The 18122-nt window shown below is 37.7% G+C and overlaps 1 protein-coding gene across 1 annotated transcript; it reads left to right on the top strand.

Annotated features, from left to right (window-relative positions):
• The first annotated feature begins 972 nt into the window (after positions 1-972).
• LOC121314234 (ras-related protein Ral-A) lies at positions 973-16623 on the top strand. Its single transcript, XM_041247269.1, has 5 exons — positions 973-1156; positions 12052-12219; positions 13017-13225; positions 14400-14574; positions 15042-16623. The coding sequence occupies exons 2-5, from the start codon at positions 12106-12108 to the stop codon at positions 15162-15164; spliced, it is 621 nt and encodes a 206-aa protein (XP_041103203.1). The 5' UTR covers positions 973-1156; positions 12052-12105; the 3' UTR covers positions 15165-16623.
• Positions 16624-18122: the final 1499 nt, after the last annotated feature.

Raw genomic sequence — 18122 nt, 5'->3', positions numbered from 1 at the left:
CAAAACAGCTGTATACAGAACATTATCTACAATTCCTAATGCTAAGTGCGGTATTAATCACTGAAATAAGGCACATTAGAGAAAGTGGACAAAAAATAATGAAATGAAAGGAGGATGTATTTAATCAAAAGCAATTTTCTTGAGGAGAAGCCAGTCTGGACTATTTACCAAAGAGCAGGGCTGGTTGATAACAGGAATGTATGGGACGCCTGGAGAACCCATTCTGGGATCTGGATGAAACTCATAAATCAAAATCGTAGTTCTAGTCTTCATTTTGACATTTTTCTCAATCTCCTACCACCACACTATAATGAAAAAAATATAAATGAATTGCAGTAAGCAGAAGAGCAACAATAATAAAAGGTTTAGTTTTCAGATTACAATGCAGCACCTTTAATGCAAGTAGTCCTGATTTTCACTAACCTGCACTCAGACAGTATCAATACATATTAGTATCAGTACCATGAACAACTCACTACTGATCTAAACAGCGTCCGGTCCCAATTAGTTCGGATCAGAGAAAGTCTGTTTGAACCAGTGAGCTCCACAGTGTCCCCGTTTGTAGCCAGTCTAAGGTAAGAGATTGTGTCAGTTCTGGGAGTACCAGTATGTATTTTCTACTGGTATGCTGCACAGGTAAAGTGCATAATGAATATTTTAAAAATATAAACCTAGGCTAATAAAACTAATAAGCCCACCCCTGTTTGTACTTTGCCCTGTAAGAAGCCAAATTCAAAACTTACTTCGAAACGCACTGAATATGCCAAACTGGAGCAAATGTTTTATTGATATTGCGCATTTTACAGTAAAGATTACTCAATGACACAATGCTTAATGATTTCATCCAGTAAATGTCCGAATGAAAACAAAGCCGCTTGATGTCTCTGCACATGATGAGCAGGAGCTCAAAGCCATTCTTAGCACGCCTCTACAATGTTGCGGCGCCGTGTACGCGATGACATCATCAAGTCGTTGCCGTCCACACCCTTTCGCCATATTTCCAGACCAGCACAGAGAGAAAGGGGAGAGGTTAGAAATTAACGTAGTTGGGGGCACAGACATCACCCAGATCAACTCATCAGGGAAGATCGAAAATCTGTAAACTGGAGACACACAGGGAACCAATATAAAACACATCAATTTAATATACACGCAGGTATGTCTTAGACTTTTAATTGCAAATCCGCGCTGATGCAAAGCAGTTTGTATGTTCGTGTTCAACTCCTGTGTGTGTGTGTGTGTCTGGTGTTATGGTCCGTCCCCTTGTATTTAGATCAGACTGTACAAGTGAGTACAGCGTGTGGCTCTGAAATTGATACACACAACAAAGCGAAGGGTTAGGAGAATTGTGCGCAGTCACATCTGTAGTCTAGTAGTCGTACTGGTTGCTTAACCAGTTTTGTTAATCATTAATTATCGTCCATGCAATTAAAACAGGTTTAGTTTGAGACTTCCCGTAGTTTATCTTGTAACGACAGTAATTGTATGCTGATAAAATTCTTCCTGTCTTTTGTATGGTTGTGTTACTTATTGTGACCTTCTCCCAGGCCCGATAAACGTGAAAACCCTGGAAAAATTGTTATTATTACAATTCAAAATTCTACTTAAAATGAAGGCATTGCTTACTAATACTAAGTTTTAAAAGTGTGATCAGCGGGCCATTACATTAGCATAATTAAATAAGCAAACGAACAGGATTTGTTTAAAAAAAACAAACACAAAAACTATGATTGGCTGAAGTGACTTGGGACTTTGCATTTTTTTTTTTTTTTTTTTTTTTTTTTTGGTGTGGTTAAAGTCGTGAAAAGGTGGATTAAACTATTTGTGCTCGGTACGATGTAGAGTTTGGGATTATACAGCGGATTTTAGTGATGTGCCACCTCGGTGCAGCTTCATTCACACGGCTTTGATCTGATGGGTGCAGAGTAAGTGGGAGTGGGGTTGATCGACTGTGGTCAAGTTCAGGCATAACTGACCAGGATACGTTTTTTGGATATGCTCTTTGGTAAGGTAACAAGAAACTGTACTGGTTAGAAATCATTATCTGTTGTGTAATTATTTTAATTCTTTCTTGTGTATTTGTAAATAACTATTTATCAGTGTGCATTGCCCGATTTCTGTGCGGAGAAGCTTCGTACATTTTGCACCACACCCACAGCAGGCCCTTGACTGAATGGAAAACATATAATCATTCGTTACCAGTACCGAATGAATTGATTTCCTACAGACTTGTTACAGGGCTTTACTCTGATGTAATCCGTTATTGGTATGTTTTCCTGACTATTCTTTTAATGGTGCTTTGTTTTCTTCTTCCCCAGCTGGGATTACAGTTGGAGGGAGTGGAGATGGTTTTAACAGTACTGTATGTCTTTAATCTAATACGCACAGCCCAGTGATTAGGAGGGTCAGAAGGTGGAGAGTTTGGCAGCTTCCACCAAATATGCACACCACAGGCAACAGGTTCTGGAACAAAATCTGTATATTAGTGTTAGTACCATGATGTCATTGGATTCTGTCTTTCACAGCTGTCTGGTCATTCTTTTTCTCACTGGGCATGTAAGCACTGTATTGCACATGGATTAAATACAAATGTGTGATGTACATATCATTTCTGAAAGCTGCATTGAAAAGGGATTGTTCCTGTTGATAGGGGATTAACTTGTTGCCCATCTCAGTATGTCTAAACAAAAGCCTTTCCTCAGTCCATTCTGTACTCCAGTTGCAGTTGGGTTGCTCTCATTTTTAAATTTAGGGGCAGTAGTTAGGCAGGGCACTAGTTTATAGACAGTACAGTAGCTCACTCTGGTTTCATTACAGTGTATTGCATTGTATCCTTGTAGTTCAAGTTGTGGCTGTTTAAATGGTGATAAAATAATTGTCAACCACAAGCTGCGGATAAGTTGTTCTTAACTGTATTAATATGAATTTATCCAATCCTCCTTTTGTAATGTCACCCACAGTAATAGGGAATTTAAACACAACATAGATTAATTCTTTAAAAAAAACAGAAATAAATGAAGAAACCTTCTGGGATAAGTGTGCAGTGAGTTAGAATGGGAAATCAATGATATTTCAAAGACGCTCATCAGCAAGATGCAATTAAAGGGTTAGCTAATGAGTATTAATAGCATGTAAAAGGTTTGAGCCTGTTTTATGACCTTTTACCTTAACCTCTTAAAAGCGCCAATAAAGAGGCATCTTGGTGCCCAGGTCATTGCTACAGTTGTCCAGTTTAGGCTGTGCAGCTGAAAGAGACTGCCCGCTATTTAGACCGTTCAATCTTTTTGATTTCTTAGTGGCTGGTCTTAGTTGCCCGCTGAGACCAGGCAGGTATTCTAGCATATGATATGTCCCCAGTGTAAGAGAGATCCCATTTGGATGCTTCATGATGTGCATTAATCTGCTAGATAGGTCAGATAATGTAGTCTTCCCCAAAACAACACCGTTCTAATAAGAAAAAAAAATGTATGAGCGGATTGATTGTTGCTGAAAAGAAATGTTCAGAGTTATTTTTTTTAAGTTGTTTTGCGTTGTACAGGCCTATAGTTTTTCATCTTTCTCTACTTTGTTGGCGGTATTGTAAACCAAGGAAAAAGCAAAAAGGTGTAGTCTACTTGCTTTTGTGAAAGTTTGCTTTCTGTTCCAGGTGTATTTCAACATCTATACTAGAATAAACTGTCTGAACACCTTGTGGTATGGGATAACTTTGCCCCCCAACTGGTGTTAATTGGACTAGGCTCATTGTTGGCGCTAATCTCCATTTTTTTGTTTTTGTTTTGCAGTACTTGCAGTTATGGGCACACAGAAAATACAATGCTTAACAGCTATTGGTTAGTCAAGTTCAGAAATTTCTCAAAATATAACAAAACTCCTGAAGTTAAAGATCAGCAACATAGCTTAACCTTCAAAAGGATAAATAAAGGCACAATCTAACATAAAAGATAGTCTAGTCTGCACATACTGTACGCTAGTCCAAGCAAAAGTCATTGTAATTTTGTAGCCCTAATTATAATAATACACATTTAAAAAAGACATTTATTTCAAGTGATCAGGGAAGATGTGGGAAACAGCACTGGAGACTTAGCTGGTGCTAAAAAACCAAGACATGTGGTAGGAGACACTGCAGGTTTTGAACTAGCCTGCAAAATGACAGACCTCACAAATTAACTCAAATAAACAATATTGATTTTAAAAAACAAGGACAAGCTTCCTGTGCTTTACAAAGTCTTGTTTTGATTAAAATGACAACTGTGCCTTCAAGTTAGTAGATTTATAGTAACCGCCTATTATACCAGGAATGTATTTAGTTATTTGGAAGTATATGTGGAAGTGAGTGTCTGCTCAAGCAGTGCTTAATTCTGTTGTTTGTGCAGTAATTGGATTTGAACAGATAAAGGAATTATTATTCTTGCTGTTTCCTGATTGTATTGCACTGACTGAGTTGTGTGTGGGTGGTAAACTGCATCTTATTGTATTTTGACCATTTAATGTACCTCATTATGGTAGTTTCAGAAGATGGCAGGATTTCCTGTAAAGTGTGGTGTAAGTGGGAAGAGAGAACCTTTTTCATTTTTGGTTTTGCTTTCTCTGCTATAGCAGAGCTTGTACTGTACATTTATACGCACTTGCTGCCACTGCAACTTGGCACAGAGAATGGGTCTTTTTGGGCACGCAAGTATCAAGCAGGTTCTGTCGAGGGAGCATGTGTCCATTTCTGAAGCCTCATTCATGTGAAGAAGTGCCACTGTACTGTTGATAGTTGGGGAATACTCTGCACTCTGACTGTCCTGAACATTTGCCAAAATGATTTTAGTTTCTCAAAACATCGAGCACTACTACCATTTCTGTATTTATAGTTGAAGTTCTATATTACAGTACATCTGTTTTACTTCTCTGGAGGTTGCTGGTCAAAGTGGAATACTCATACAGCTTATACTATTCAACACCTCAGGTAGACGCACCCGGGCTGGCGATTTTGTCGTGAAACTCGGTATTAACATGTTTTATTCTACTGGAGGAATTCTGGGGATTTAGACGGGGGTTTGTACAAGTAGGAGTGCCAGTGTGAAAGGGGCTTGACATATCTTTCTGCTTCAAAGCTGCTAAAATAGTAGTTCCATTTACCCATAGTGCTCAGAATGATAAAGCCTCACATCTAACATTGTTTGTACTTTGTATTTAGCCAGTCGTCTCGCTACAGCACTTGTCTCGATTAGTTCCCAGTCAAGAATGAACCAATTACCCTTTCAACAATTAAGAAACATACCTAAAATACAAAAGAATAACATTTACCCTGTAAAAATAACATAAAAACAAGTAAAATGTGACATGACACCTTAGATTTCAGTTAACATGGCAGGAGGTATAACTAATGCAGGCTCCTTGAAACGTGTTTACCAGTACATTCGGCACCGCTTTATCGGGACAGCTCGGGAGAAGGAATAATATCTTGAATAAGTGGCTGTCCCAATTAAACAAGACACAGTTGAGACGACCTTATTCACACTTTTTTGATTCTTAATGTAAAGAAAAGGAATGAAATCACAGCTCCTTCAAGAGTTCATTGTGATTTACTCAAGTCACAGCGTAGTCACGTACTCCATTGTGCTGTGAGACCTGTCTCTCTCTGAAAAACGATCTCCATTCATCATGCTTAGTGCTTGCTCTTAGGGCATCAACAAGTTTGATTTCTGTATCTATGACAAGTCCTATGGGCTGGCGTCCCCCATAACACACTAGGGCATGAAATAACCTACAGCACTGGTGGCCACAGTGCCTCTCAAATTAAAAAAAAAAAAAAAAAATAAAAAAAAAACTTGCAGAAGTTGCTGCTGGTGTCCATCGGCACCAGCTGATCTGATCTACAATCCATTCACAAACTTGCTCAGCAATTCTGTCTAATCTTGTCCTGTGAGAAAATGACTCGCTGTCACAATGTATTGTGGTTGCCATTGTTTTTACTGTGCACCTCCCAGCTCTAAGCCACGAGAAAGACATACTGTATCATTGGTTAACAGGGAGGTGCTCTGTTAGACTAAGCTCAATATGACCATGCTTCCAGGAATTCTCAATGACAAGTGCTCACTGGCAGTGTCACTGGGATTTCCATCTGTGAGCCCCATGCCAACTCAAAAACATTTAAAAAGAAAGAAACAAGAAGAGCTGTCTAAAGCAGAAGTGAAGTGTTCAAGGATTTACCTAATGTTCAGGTAAGAAGTGGGTGCACAACAATTCATCCCTGACCAATAATAATATTAGTGTGCCTCACAGTAAAGTACTGCAGAAATTGGTTGTAATACAGGACACAGACAAGCGCTATAGCTCCTGTTAACAGGCTGACTGAGTTTAGTAAAAAATACCCTGTATTTATTTTTTGCCGAATTACCCTCTTGTATTTTTTCATTATGAAAGTTTGTTGTTTTTAAATTGTTTTTTTTTTTTTTTTTTTTATACCATTTGATTTTTACAATGGAAAAGTGACCCATATTTTATTTTTGTAACAATTAGTCTGTGTATCACTCAGAAAACATTGACTTTGTGTTTGTTTGAATTAAAATTTCACCAACATAATAGGCTATTTGTATTTTTGTTGTTTTATGAATAACTATGAAATCGCTTTGGTGCCCTTGGGTTGGATTTATGTTTTGCCTTTTTGCCCCCTAGAACTGCCTTGGTATCCCAACGACAGCAACATTTGCTTTTCTGTCATCCCCTTAACTTTATGCCTTGCACCACTTGCAACAATTTTATACACTGTAGGTTACGTTTGAAATCAAGCCAATGGCAGTATACCCTGTGACAATACAGTAGGTGTATTTTTCATGGTTTAGATTTGTCTAATCTGCTACTGCAACAGGTAATCCTACCTGCATCATCCGTCTTAGCCAATCATCAGCTACTGTGCTACAATCCTGCCTTGAGCCTGTGTGGGGATCTGTTGTCTGCTGTCTGTATTTGTAAAACAGCACCTGCAATACTGTTCTGTTTCAGAATGATGATGTTATGAGTTGTTTTACTGTATTTACACGCCTGCTTTTTAGGTAAAAGCGACTAAGGGGAATTTTATCTAGAACTTCAGGAAATAAATGCCAACACCCTGTTGAACATGCAAGCCTACAGTTATTCCTTTAGCTAGAACAGCCTAATGGCAATTTTCTTTAATTTGGATAACACGATTCCCTTTGAATTTGGGAGTAGTGCTGTGCTGTATCATCAGAGCAAAACTGGTTGATTTCTCATTAAGGGAAAGCAGAAGTTGGAAAGGTCTTTGAAACTACCTCACAGGGACAAGCAAGTTGAGCGTTGCAGTGTCCCACTGAACTGTTTTTGAAAGCATGGATGATTTCTTGATCAGGGGCACTGTGTTAGTATTAAACAATTAAAAAAATAACTGCTGAAATTTGTTAATTCCTAATTTATGGCATAGTGGTACCCAGATCCAAAAAGTTTGCATCTAATAGTTCCTTTTTATATTTGTGCCAAAATCAGTCTTCACAGATTTGCTGTTTGTTGAGAAAAAAATAACTATTGCAGAATTTTGAAAACCATTAAACATACTCTGAAAAGGTTCTTTTGAAGTCAGAAGGTTACTAACAAGTATTGTTGCAATTTTTTTCCCATCTGTGCTGGCAATTGGGCCTGCTGCAGTGACCTCAACTTGTCGGCCCTCTGTGTGCTGTGTGTGCAGCACTTTTTGTAACAAACTGTCCAATCTCGCAACCTGCGGAGCCAAAACAAGGTTAGAAACTAACAATATTTTACTACAAGTCCAAAGGACTACTACCTTTTGAAACTTGCTAGTTCTGATGTGAAGTGCCTAAGTTGGAATCAACAACAACAGTTGGGGTCCCTAAAAATAGGCTTCGATTTTATTTTGCTAAAAAAAACACTTATAATTTTATTAACAATGCCCTTTGTAAACGCTCATACAGATCAATCAATCATCTGTTTGCACCTTGTTACTGAGCAATTACTGTCTGTACTGTGTAGTGTGTGCTGAGAAACTGACACTAACAGTACCAGACCGGATGACAAAAGAAAAAATTCTCATCTGTGTTACCTTGCCGACCATGAAGCTCTGTCTGAAATTGACACCAATGACACAAATAAAATGTTTATTTTGTTATACATTACATGTGTTTCTGGCTATGAATTACCATCTACAGTAACTGAGGTGCTCACTTAAACATGCGGTCTTCAGTAAAGCCCCAATTTAAAGACAGTACGTTTCACTGTAGCCCTCGGGATGAAATTGTTGCTAGGTGGCTATTTTATTATTATTGTTATTATTTTTTAATTAGCAGTGGGAGAACCACTTTAGCAAGTACAGTAGAATCTGCTAGAACTGACGGAAGCTGTATCTACTAGGTTTAGATACTAATGAGAGCTTACGAAATATAAAAGAAAAACGAGGGAAACGCAGATATTTAAGAAAGCTGGAAGACTGTTGTATGGATTTTGTATTTTTAAACACTGCAATAACAGTTCTGTTTGTGAAGCATCTACACTATAATTTGAGAGAACAGGTGATTTATTTGCACTGTGCGGGACCTTATTTTCCCCCATTGGTGCTTGAGCCCCCAGAGCACTCACAGAAGCACCTACAATCAGTGATTTAAAGCCTGGTTTTCAAACAAACTTATTATCACTCACCAATACTGTATTGGTATAAGAAAAATGTGTTTTTAAAAAAGTAATTTCAGCTTTCAAAGACTTAAAATATGCTGACGATAATGTAAACACCACCAAACTTCAGTGAGTCCTGAGCTTTAAATGTGTTATTGTTTATAGATAAGAACTCAATTTTATTATGAATATATTGTGTTATTATGTTTTAAGCAACACACTACGATAATGTTCATTATGCTAACTGTTTGCTTATTAGTTTTTAAATGTTTAGTAAAATGTGCCCTATTGTTTGACCCTGTTAGTACAATCCCCTTTGCTAATGACATCTTCAGTCAGGGTTGTAACCCAGTATAAATCAACACATTTTTGTAAAATGACTTTACATGTCAAAGGATGCAACGCATTTCAGTAAAAAACTTAGCATCCTGCGCAGCGGGAGAACACACACGCAAAACGCCATTAAGTGGGGTTGGCATTGCAGGGGAGATGAAGGGAGGTTTCAGTTCCTGAGTGACTGTTTTCTAAGCATTATTTGTGAACGCTTATAAACAATTGCTACACCCCGTTAGAAAATTGACTTCCTTGCATTTATTTATTTTTAACGCAACGCTGAACATGAGATTATATATGTACATTTGTTTTAAGTATTCACCCAGAGGACTACTTAGACATGGACATCAACTAGTCCTTGTCAGATTTAACCAATTTCTTTTTCATGGTAACTATAATGGGGTTTCCATGCAAGTTTTTTTTTTTTTTTAACTCAACATTTACTCGAGAAAAGTGTCTTGTGTAAAATGCTTTTTGGGTTTCCGTTCTCTGTTTATTTTACTCGAGTAAACCAGGCTTTTCACCCGACGTCATGCAAATGAATGGGAAAGGTGGGGGTTGATATGTAAATTAGCTATGTGTAAAGTACTTGTGCTGTTTTTCAAGATTACTAGTGAAATTTTGTGAAAATGTGGTTTCCATACGCAGAGAACTGGTACACAAGTGAATCTAAGCTGCTGTAATAAAGCAAAATACCTTGTACCGGGTTGGTTTAATAATGTGTTTTACTGCTCTTGCCCAAATTGTTTATTCAAATGTAGTGAATACTGTTTCACCTCATTTATCTTATGACTCATTAAGAAAAACAGTTATCGAAATCAGTGTATCCCTACATCCATATTCTAAAAATGACAGTAAATCACCACTGAAGGAAAACCCCAGCAGTAATACTGTTGAGTGAAAGGGTATTAAGATCTGACACTGTTTAGGTCATTAAAATAGACTTAACCCAGGACCTCTTGTTTTATATAGGCCTATATTTAAAACAGCTACTGGCAATGACTGTACAAAACAGCTGGGTTGATAATATCTACAACAAATTACATGAATATGAGATACACAAGGCTGTTCTTAGTTCCCAAGCTGGGAAAGGAACAGCCACAATCTTAACTCAACACCATATCAAAAGTATTAGAGTAAATCAGCATACATGCTTTATGTACGAATTCCACAATGTTTATCTTGCTTACATCAAGCCTAATATTTCAACTGAGGCTATACCTAATTGTCAGTTGTGACAGGCTGGCTTTAGTGGGGATAGTAGTCAGACCAGAAATGAACACACAGCACTGCGAGTGAAATTGTGAATGAAAGTGCTGCTGCGCGGTTTATTATTAAACAGAAAATAAAAGGTTGTAACAAAAACACTGACACCAAACCAGGACACGGCACTTTAGGCCAAAATAAATAGATGAACAAAACGAACGGACACTAACAAACAAGGGGGACGAGCGCTACACAAAACAAGTACGGTGCTGGTGCTTCCAGCTCTCGTAGCAAGTTGATCGTTTTATAATGTATTGAAATAGAACTCTTCAAATCACACCCAAGCTATGCTATCCCTTCTCCCACTGTTCCGTCTGGGCATGTGCCTTCACTGAACGCTCTCTCTTCACATTTGCTGCAGCTGCTGCTACAAACAAACATTTTCTTCCTCTTTTTTCATAGTGTGGCCAGGGGTTAATTGACAATTAACCAATTACCCCTGGCCACATTCCACATTTTTCTAACAACAATTAAAACATTCCAAACTTTTCTTAATTAACTAATTTGGCCTTAATTAAAGCATGTGGCACAAAACACATTTCTCAGTGGGCAAGGCCTCTGCCCTGGTACACATGGTCTTTAAACCAAAGTGCAGTTTTTGTAAAAGCAGATCATATGCTACAAAACTAGTAGGATTCAGTGACAAGTGTGCCTGAGTTCAGTAGTATTACTCGTTTTGATAGATGGTGCATATTGATGTAAAGACCTTGATAAATCTGGACCATAGTATTTGGGTTTTGTGGGAGAATCAAAACAGAATTTTCTGCTTTTTTTTTTTTTTTTTTTTTTTTTTTTGTTAACCCTTTTTCGGTTATTTATTTATGCTTAGCACATGCAGTGCACATTTTTATTTGGTGGACTTTGTAGTTTGACCAAACAGGCTTTTAACTGAAACAGCTTGCTCCTTTAACATGCTAATCACCAACTTTAAATACTGATGCCTTTTTTGATCAGTAAACTTAGATTTGTGTGCTTCATTTTTTCCCACGGTGTTATGTTTATTTTTATGAAACTACTGTAGACGCCGGTCAAGAACCAAGGTTGAGACGGATAGAGTACTTCAATTGGTGTTCAGATGTGATTCCCATTCTCTCAAGTCTAAACAGACTGTCAAGTTTCTTTCCTCTTTTTTTTATCCTATTCTTTGCGATTGTCGTGCGACAACTAGGGAATTAACCAGTCGGAGAACAGCTTTAATGCACGTGGTCCAGCATGGTGAAGCAGTATCCAAAATGACGGAGGAAACAATATGCCGTTGAAAAAATACCCAGAGCTTTATGACAAAGGTCATCACAATTCTAGATATACAGATTTGAAAGACAATCCTATGGAAGTCCCTTTGAAAGGAACTTGATAAGCCTGGTATATGTGGTTTTTTGCCATATGTGTTGAAAAACCATCAGAGAAGACTCTCGTAATTTCCACAAACAGTTAAAGGATATGTACAAGTCTTGATCATAGTTTTGTTAATAGCAATTAACAGTTGTATTGATATGGCAGTTTTCAAACCCGTCACATCGCCTGTGTCGCTTCTGGTGTGTGTAGTCATGTCACTGCGAAAGTATCTTGTCGTCCAATTAAAAAATAGCATGACGTCTGGTATGTGGCAGCCTTTAGTCTGGTAGAAAATGCTCTGGGAACATCTACGCCTTCTGAAGCATCTGAACAAAAGCTTTAAGTTGTAGCCGTAAGCCTTTGAATGTTGCAGGTGGTAACATCCTGAGCCTCCAGTGTGTAGAATGAAATATTTTATTTTTGTATTTTTTTGTCTATTTTGTTTATAATTAAAAGGTCTGTGTGGTTTGTGACACTATCTTTTACTTTCAGACACATCCATCCCTACTCGATTCCTGTTAGAGGCAATACATCTCTTCTCCAAAGATGGCAGCTAACAAGCCTAAAGGACAGAACTCCCTGGTTTTACACAAAGTGATCATGGTCGGGAGTGGGGGTGTAGGAAAGTCAGCGTTAACGCTCCAATTCATGTATGATGAGGTATGACGGACTACGCTGTAATTGTTTTGTTAGTAATGGGGAGGGGGAGGGGGGCTACAGTAGCATGCTTTGCTCTGTGATGTGTAATATGGATTTAAGGGAAATATTGCAACCATTTTTTAAAACCAGTTTTATTACTACATTAGCATAACAAAGGAAGACCATTATCATAACAAGGAAAGGCCTCAGATAATGCTGGTGGTTTCTGCCATTTTGTGTTTAAATGTTTACGTCCTGGAATCATTTTAAACTTTAATGTCTTAGATGCACAAATGTCTTGTGAACATGGATGTGTTCTGGTTTTAGTAACTTTTAATGATGTCTTTGAAAGCAATATAAAGATCCCCAATATGTTGTGGGGTTTCTTTTGTTGCGTTTTTTTTTTTTTTTTTTTTTTTTTTTAAGTAGAACTAAAACTTGGACCTCCAGTATTTGTATGTAAAAGCTCCATAGTGCAACAGGAGGGGGAAGCAATAAATTTAGATGGGGCAGGATGTGATCTGCACAGATCTGACTTGCTCATTTCCCGGCAACAGAGAATCAAACAAATCAGCTACCAGTTTACACAAGTGACAGTGGCATTGTTTGCTGCAAGAAATTTTATAAACTACTGAATATAGCATGTTCAATAACAGATAATGTTGTTGCGGGGTGGGGGGGTGCGGCGATTTGAAGAGTTATATGCATCTCCACTAAGGGTTAAGGAACTCACAACTGACAGCAATAACATAAACCTTAACTGTGCCTTTTTGCTTGTGGTGATTTGCAATAGACAGTCAGTATTTTTGACTTCCTAGTTTGTGGAAGACTATGAGCCTACCAAAGCAGACAGCTACAGGAAGAAAGTGGTGCTGGACGGGGAGGAAGTGCAGATTGACATTCTGGACACTGCTGGACAGGAGGACTATGCTGCTATCAGAGACAACTACTTTAGGAGCGGGGAGGGCTTCCTCTGTGTCTTCTCCATCACAGAGCTCGAGTCCTTTGCAGCTACGGCAGATTTCAGGTACAGCCAACTGGGACACTCGCTGTTTTATACGACCGGCCGCTGAGGTGCTTGACTGTGCATATGTCGCACCTTTGAATTTTGGATACGTCTGGAGAACAGCTTTTCTGTATAAATCTGAAAATAGCTCTGTCATTTATAATAGGTGTAGTACAGCCTTTACTCCTTTACAGATGTGCATGCCATATTATCAGTTTTGCTGACCTTACTGTAAATGTAAAATGAAATATAAAATCAAACTGAGGAAGTGGAGAGACATGGTAATTAAGAGCTGTAGGTATTAACATTTTAAACGGTTGGTAATTAATTGCAATGTTAAACTAATGTTTCATAACCAAAACTTTTCCCATAAGTAAACGCACAGTGAATATTGCACATTGAATCAACCCTGCTGCTGGTATTACAAACTTCTGTAGGTCAGTTTCATTAGTTGTGTGTTGTGATTTATGGAAGCTAGAACACATATTGCACACAGACATCTACAACGGTCGACTCATTGCTGGGCAGTTTCTGCTCCATTGTAACTTGACTGTAATTATGCCTGACTTTGATTTCCTGATCCCCCCTTGTGAGTAGAAAGGTGAGTAAAGGACACTCCAGACCCTGTAGAAGTGGTGATGGGGAGAGACAAAAGTAGGACACTAAATTTCTCAAACTGGGTTAATAAACATTCATTCTTATGATTTGTTTGATTTTGCATTGGTTTTTATAGACAATTGAGTTTAACATGTCTGCTGTTATGACATGTAACACATATGTTGGTTTTCTATGTGATGGTAATAGCTTGTTGGATTGAAGAGAGATTTTATAAAGCTATTGTATAGCTGGTCAGAAAGAAGAAATGCCACCTTCTTGTTTGATGGTTAAACTCTGAGACTTTAACTATTGAGATGCAGCCAGCTTGTATGTAGTTTTAGTTGTAATGCATATAAAGCAATTCAGTCTTGGCAGGGCTACTTCTTTTACACCATAGAGTTCACAAGAACAATACAATTTTTTTTAAAAAAATGTATAATAATAATTGTGACTGAAGGGGTTATTGTTTCAGCCACTGCACTTGTGAACTGCTTTGAGTTTTCTTATTTATTGGGAAACGTGTTTCAGCTAGTAACTTCATCAGTGACCAGTACATTGTTTTGTAGTTGTGGGTGAATGTTCTTATTTATTCCTGCAGAGAGCAGATCTTGAGAGTGAAGGAGGATGAAAATGTCCCTTTCTTGCTGGTGGGCAACAAATCAGATTTGGAAGACAAGAGACAGGTCTCTGTGGAAGAAGCTAAAACACGGGCTGAGCAGTGGAGCGTAAACTATGTGGAAACATCTGCAAAAACACGAGCCAATGTGGACAAGGTAATGAGATCACTTCTGCAATGTTTCCATGTACCCAAAAATAGTAGTAAATCAATTGCCTTGTTTTGAGTGGACTCTGGTTACTCATAAAGCAACAAAAAACTTGTTAATTGTATTGGAAGTTTCACAGGTTCTGCCTCTTAATGTGATGACTTTTGATTTACTCATCATATCCAATCTGCTGCATTAAACTGTGCCTATATAACTGACATCCAACAGCAAATGGCAAAGCCTCCGAAACTTGCTTTACATTTACAGATTTCATGACGTTACAATGAAAAACTTCAAGTGCTAAATTTTTATTAGGTCATTTTGGGCACTCGTCGAAAGCCCTTCTTACAATGTATTTCTTTATTTTTCAAAGACAAGTAGTTCAGAGATGTATCATCTTATTTAAAAGGTAGATTGCAACTTTTTCTAATTAAAAGCTTTTCTTTTTTTAGTTATTGTGTCTTCTATTCTTTCAGGTGTTCTTTGATTTAATGAGAGAGGTCCGTGCACGGAAGATGGAAGATAGTAAAGAAAAGAATGGAAAGAAGAAGAGGAAAAGCCTTGCCAGCAGAATCAGAGATAGATGTTGCATTTTATAATGGCTGGGTCACATCTGTTTTAGATGTTGTATTTTATAATGGCAGGGTCACATCTTCTGTTATAGGTGTTGCATTTTATAATGGCTGGGTCACATCTTCTGTTATAGATGTTGCGTTTTATAATGGCAGGGCCACGTCTTCTGTTGCCCTACCAAAGGAACCCAGTTTGTTAGCAGGCCTGACCAAAAGGCTTGAAGTGAATTAACACATACAGGGGGGTACATCTACACATTGCTTAAACATACACAAAACAAAGCATAAATTCGGAACTACAGGAGGCAAAGTCTCTCAAAAATGTTTCATGTGCTGCCAGAAAAGGATCACAGTGAAATTTCTTTCTCTACGACTTGGGGTAATTTGACATAACACTTACAGACCAGGCAATGTCTTTCTTATTCACTGGAAACCACAGGACTTCTTTCACACACACCAGAATTATTTCGAATGCCTTGATTTTTAAATTGTGAATGTCAGTAGCAGTGTCCTGTGCGCCTTCTGCTAATCTCTCGATATGCAATTTAAGTAGCAAACCTGATTCAGACATTGCCTTTTTTCCCCTCTATCTTTAGCTAAATTGACTATCTACAGCTGCTCTAGTAACAAAAAAAGCTATTGTAAATAAATATTTGACTGCCTTAATTTAACAGAAAACCCTGCGTTGGTTGCGTGAAGTCTGACTATTTGTATGCATAAGATATCGTGAATAGGTGTTTGCAAGTGGTGTCTGTATGGATTTCTAATGTGTGCCATATACGAGTAACCCGTTTGTCTCTGTTAACAGATCTTAGTTACTGTATTTTACTGGTCGTTCTGTTTACAGAGTGTGGACTTAAAAGCACATTTTATAGTGCTCTGGAGAGTATCGGGTCCTCTAGAGAGACTGGGTGTTAATTATTGTAAGTAAAGCTTAATTGAATTCTATTTTAAAAAATAATAATTCATAATAAAATCCAAGTCTCCTAATTTGCATAGCCCAAGATATGTATGAAACTTGCAATTACTGTTGTCTTGCATTGACACAGGGAACGTCGGGGAACATTGCTTCATGCTTTAAGGCGTGTTTGTGTCACTGAAGAGCTCCTGTATGTCCTTTGGACAAAACATGCTTCAGGTAAACTGGAATGTTTGTGTAGACTCTCCCGCAATGTGAACTAGCCAGGAAGCCTAGCTGAATATATACCTGAAAAAGATGCAATGTAAAAGTGCTACAGCACTCATTTGTACTCTAGGGGTTTGTGAATCTTTTAAAATAGTTTTTGGTGTGGTAGGTTTTTGGCCTCACTGGTGATCCTATTGTGAACACACTTCCACAAACTGATTTTATGCAGAAGGAATAGGAAGTTTTCCTACCTGCTCCACCAACAGAATTATGTTATGCTGTAAACTTTAAATAAAGACTATGTAGCAGGGTTCCAAAACAAATACAGCGTTACACGTCCCCATTGTTGCTACAGCTGTTGAAATAACGTACCTGTCATTTCTTTTCATTAACATCCTGACTACTTTTTACACTTATACATTTTAAAGTCTGTTTCAAAGCTCTTTTCAAAATGTCTGCTTTAGTGCACTGTGGTTTGAGATCTGTGTTCTAAATTACTGCAGGAAGAAAAACACCATAAAAAGTGCTCTGGCTTTTCTGTTCCATACCACATCATGGATCGTTATTGCTGTGTTACCTGTTTGACAATGTGGGCAATAATCCATTCGCTATCAGTGCACTAGAGCAGACATTTTGAAAAGCACTTTGAAGCAAACTTTTTGAAGTTATAAGTGTAAAAAGGTGTCATGATGTTAACAATGAAAAAATAAATTAGATACGTCTTTTAAACTGTTTTAGCAACACATGGGGACGTGTAATGCTATATTTTTCAGAACCTTGCTACTTAACCTTTAAATGGCAAACAAAGTGTATGTCCAGCTTCTGATTGTAAAATGTATAATTCCTAGTCCACTAGACCTTCAACAATGTAGTAGGCATCAAACAAAAAAGCCAGCACTTAATTTGGGAATGATTTTAAAATATTATAAAAAACAAAACAAAAAAACAAACACTTCTGTTAAGAATAACGTATGATAATTCTGATACCTTGATTCCTGTGCAGATAAGACTAAGAATGGTAGGATGTAGGCATGTCCTACTTATATTGTTTACTAGAAAGGGGCACTCATCAGGGAGTGGCGTTGGACCAGGCTAAAGTAAACCATAGACCATTTAGTGTAACTATTTAATTGACCGTCTGTTTTTGCAACTAGAATAATTGATGACTGCTTTTTCTCTCGTGGTAAATTAATCCCTTGATGTGTTAGTTTCAGTTTTAAAAAAAGAAATGCTTATAAACTTGACCACACTTCATGGGAAGAAGCCTGTCAAATCAATGTAATCTTAACCTTAAACAAAAACAAAATGTTTTTTAGTAGTACTTGGCAAGCCTGTTTCTGTTATCGTCTTTTTGATCTCATGGAAGAGTTGCAAAATAACATGACTCATTAGAGGAGAGGCTGAGATCAAATTTTAATTATAGCAACACTACCTTCAAAGCAGCTAAGCTGTGTCAAATTACAAAACAAATTAAACCTGAATGTCAGTGGATTCTCATCCTGGATAAACAATAAAGGTTTGATTATCAACAACTGCATTGAACTGATGCAGATAAGTAACTGCTTTTGTCACTTTTTTTTTTGTTGTTGTTATTGTGTAGTATTTCTTTACAACTGCTCTTTCCATTCATGATAACACTCACAATGCATCTCTTATGAGGTTGATGGCCAGGCATTGAGATACAAGATTGAAACCATTCTTCTACAGATGAATAAGAACGTTCTAATAAACTGCCAGAAACAGTTCCCATGAAGTGTGGTTCTTTTTCAAAACCAAAAAACTGAGACGAGGAAATCAAATACACTAACATCTGAGGTAAGAATTACTGCACTTAATTTCTGTCTAGCATCTAGTTCTTA

Source organism: Polyodon spathula, chromosome 4 (genome assembly GCF_017654505.1).
Source record: "Polyodon spathula isolate WHYD16114869_AA chromosome 4, ASM1765450v1, whole genome shotgun sequence".
NCBI classification, from domain to species: Eukaryota; Metazoa; Chordata; class Actinopteri; order Acipenseriformes; family Polyodontidae; genus Polyodon; species Polyodon spathula.
Note: the sequence above shows the minus strand (reverse complement) of the source record. Positions and strands in the feature narration are given on the sequence as shown.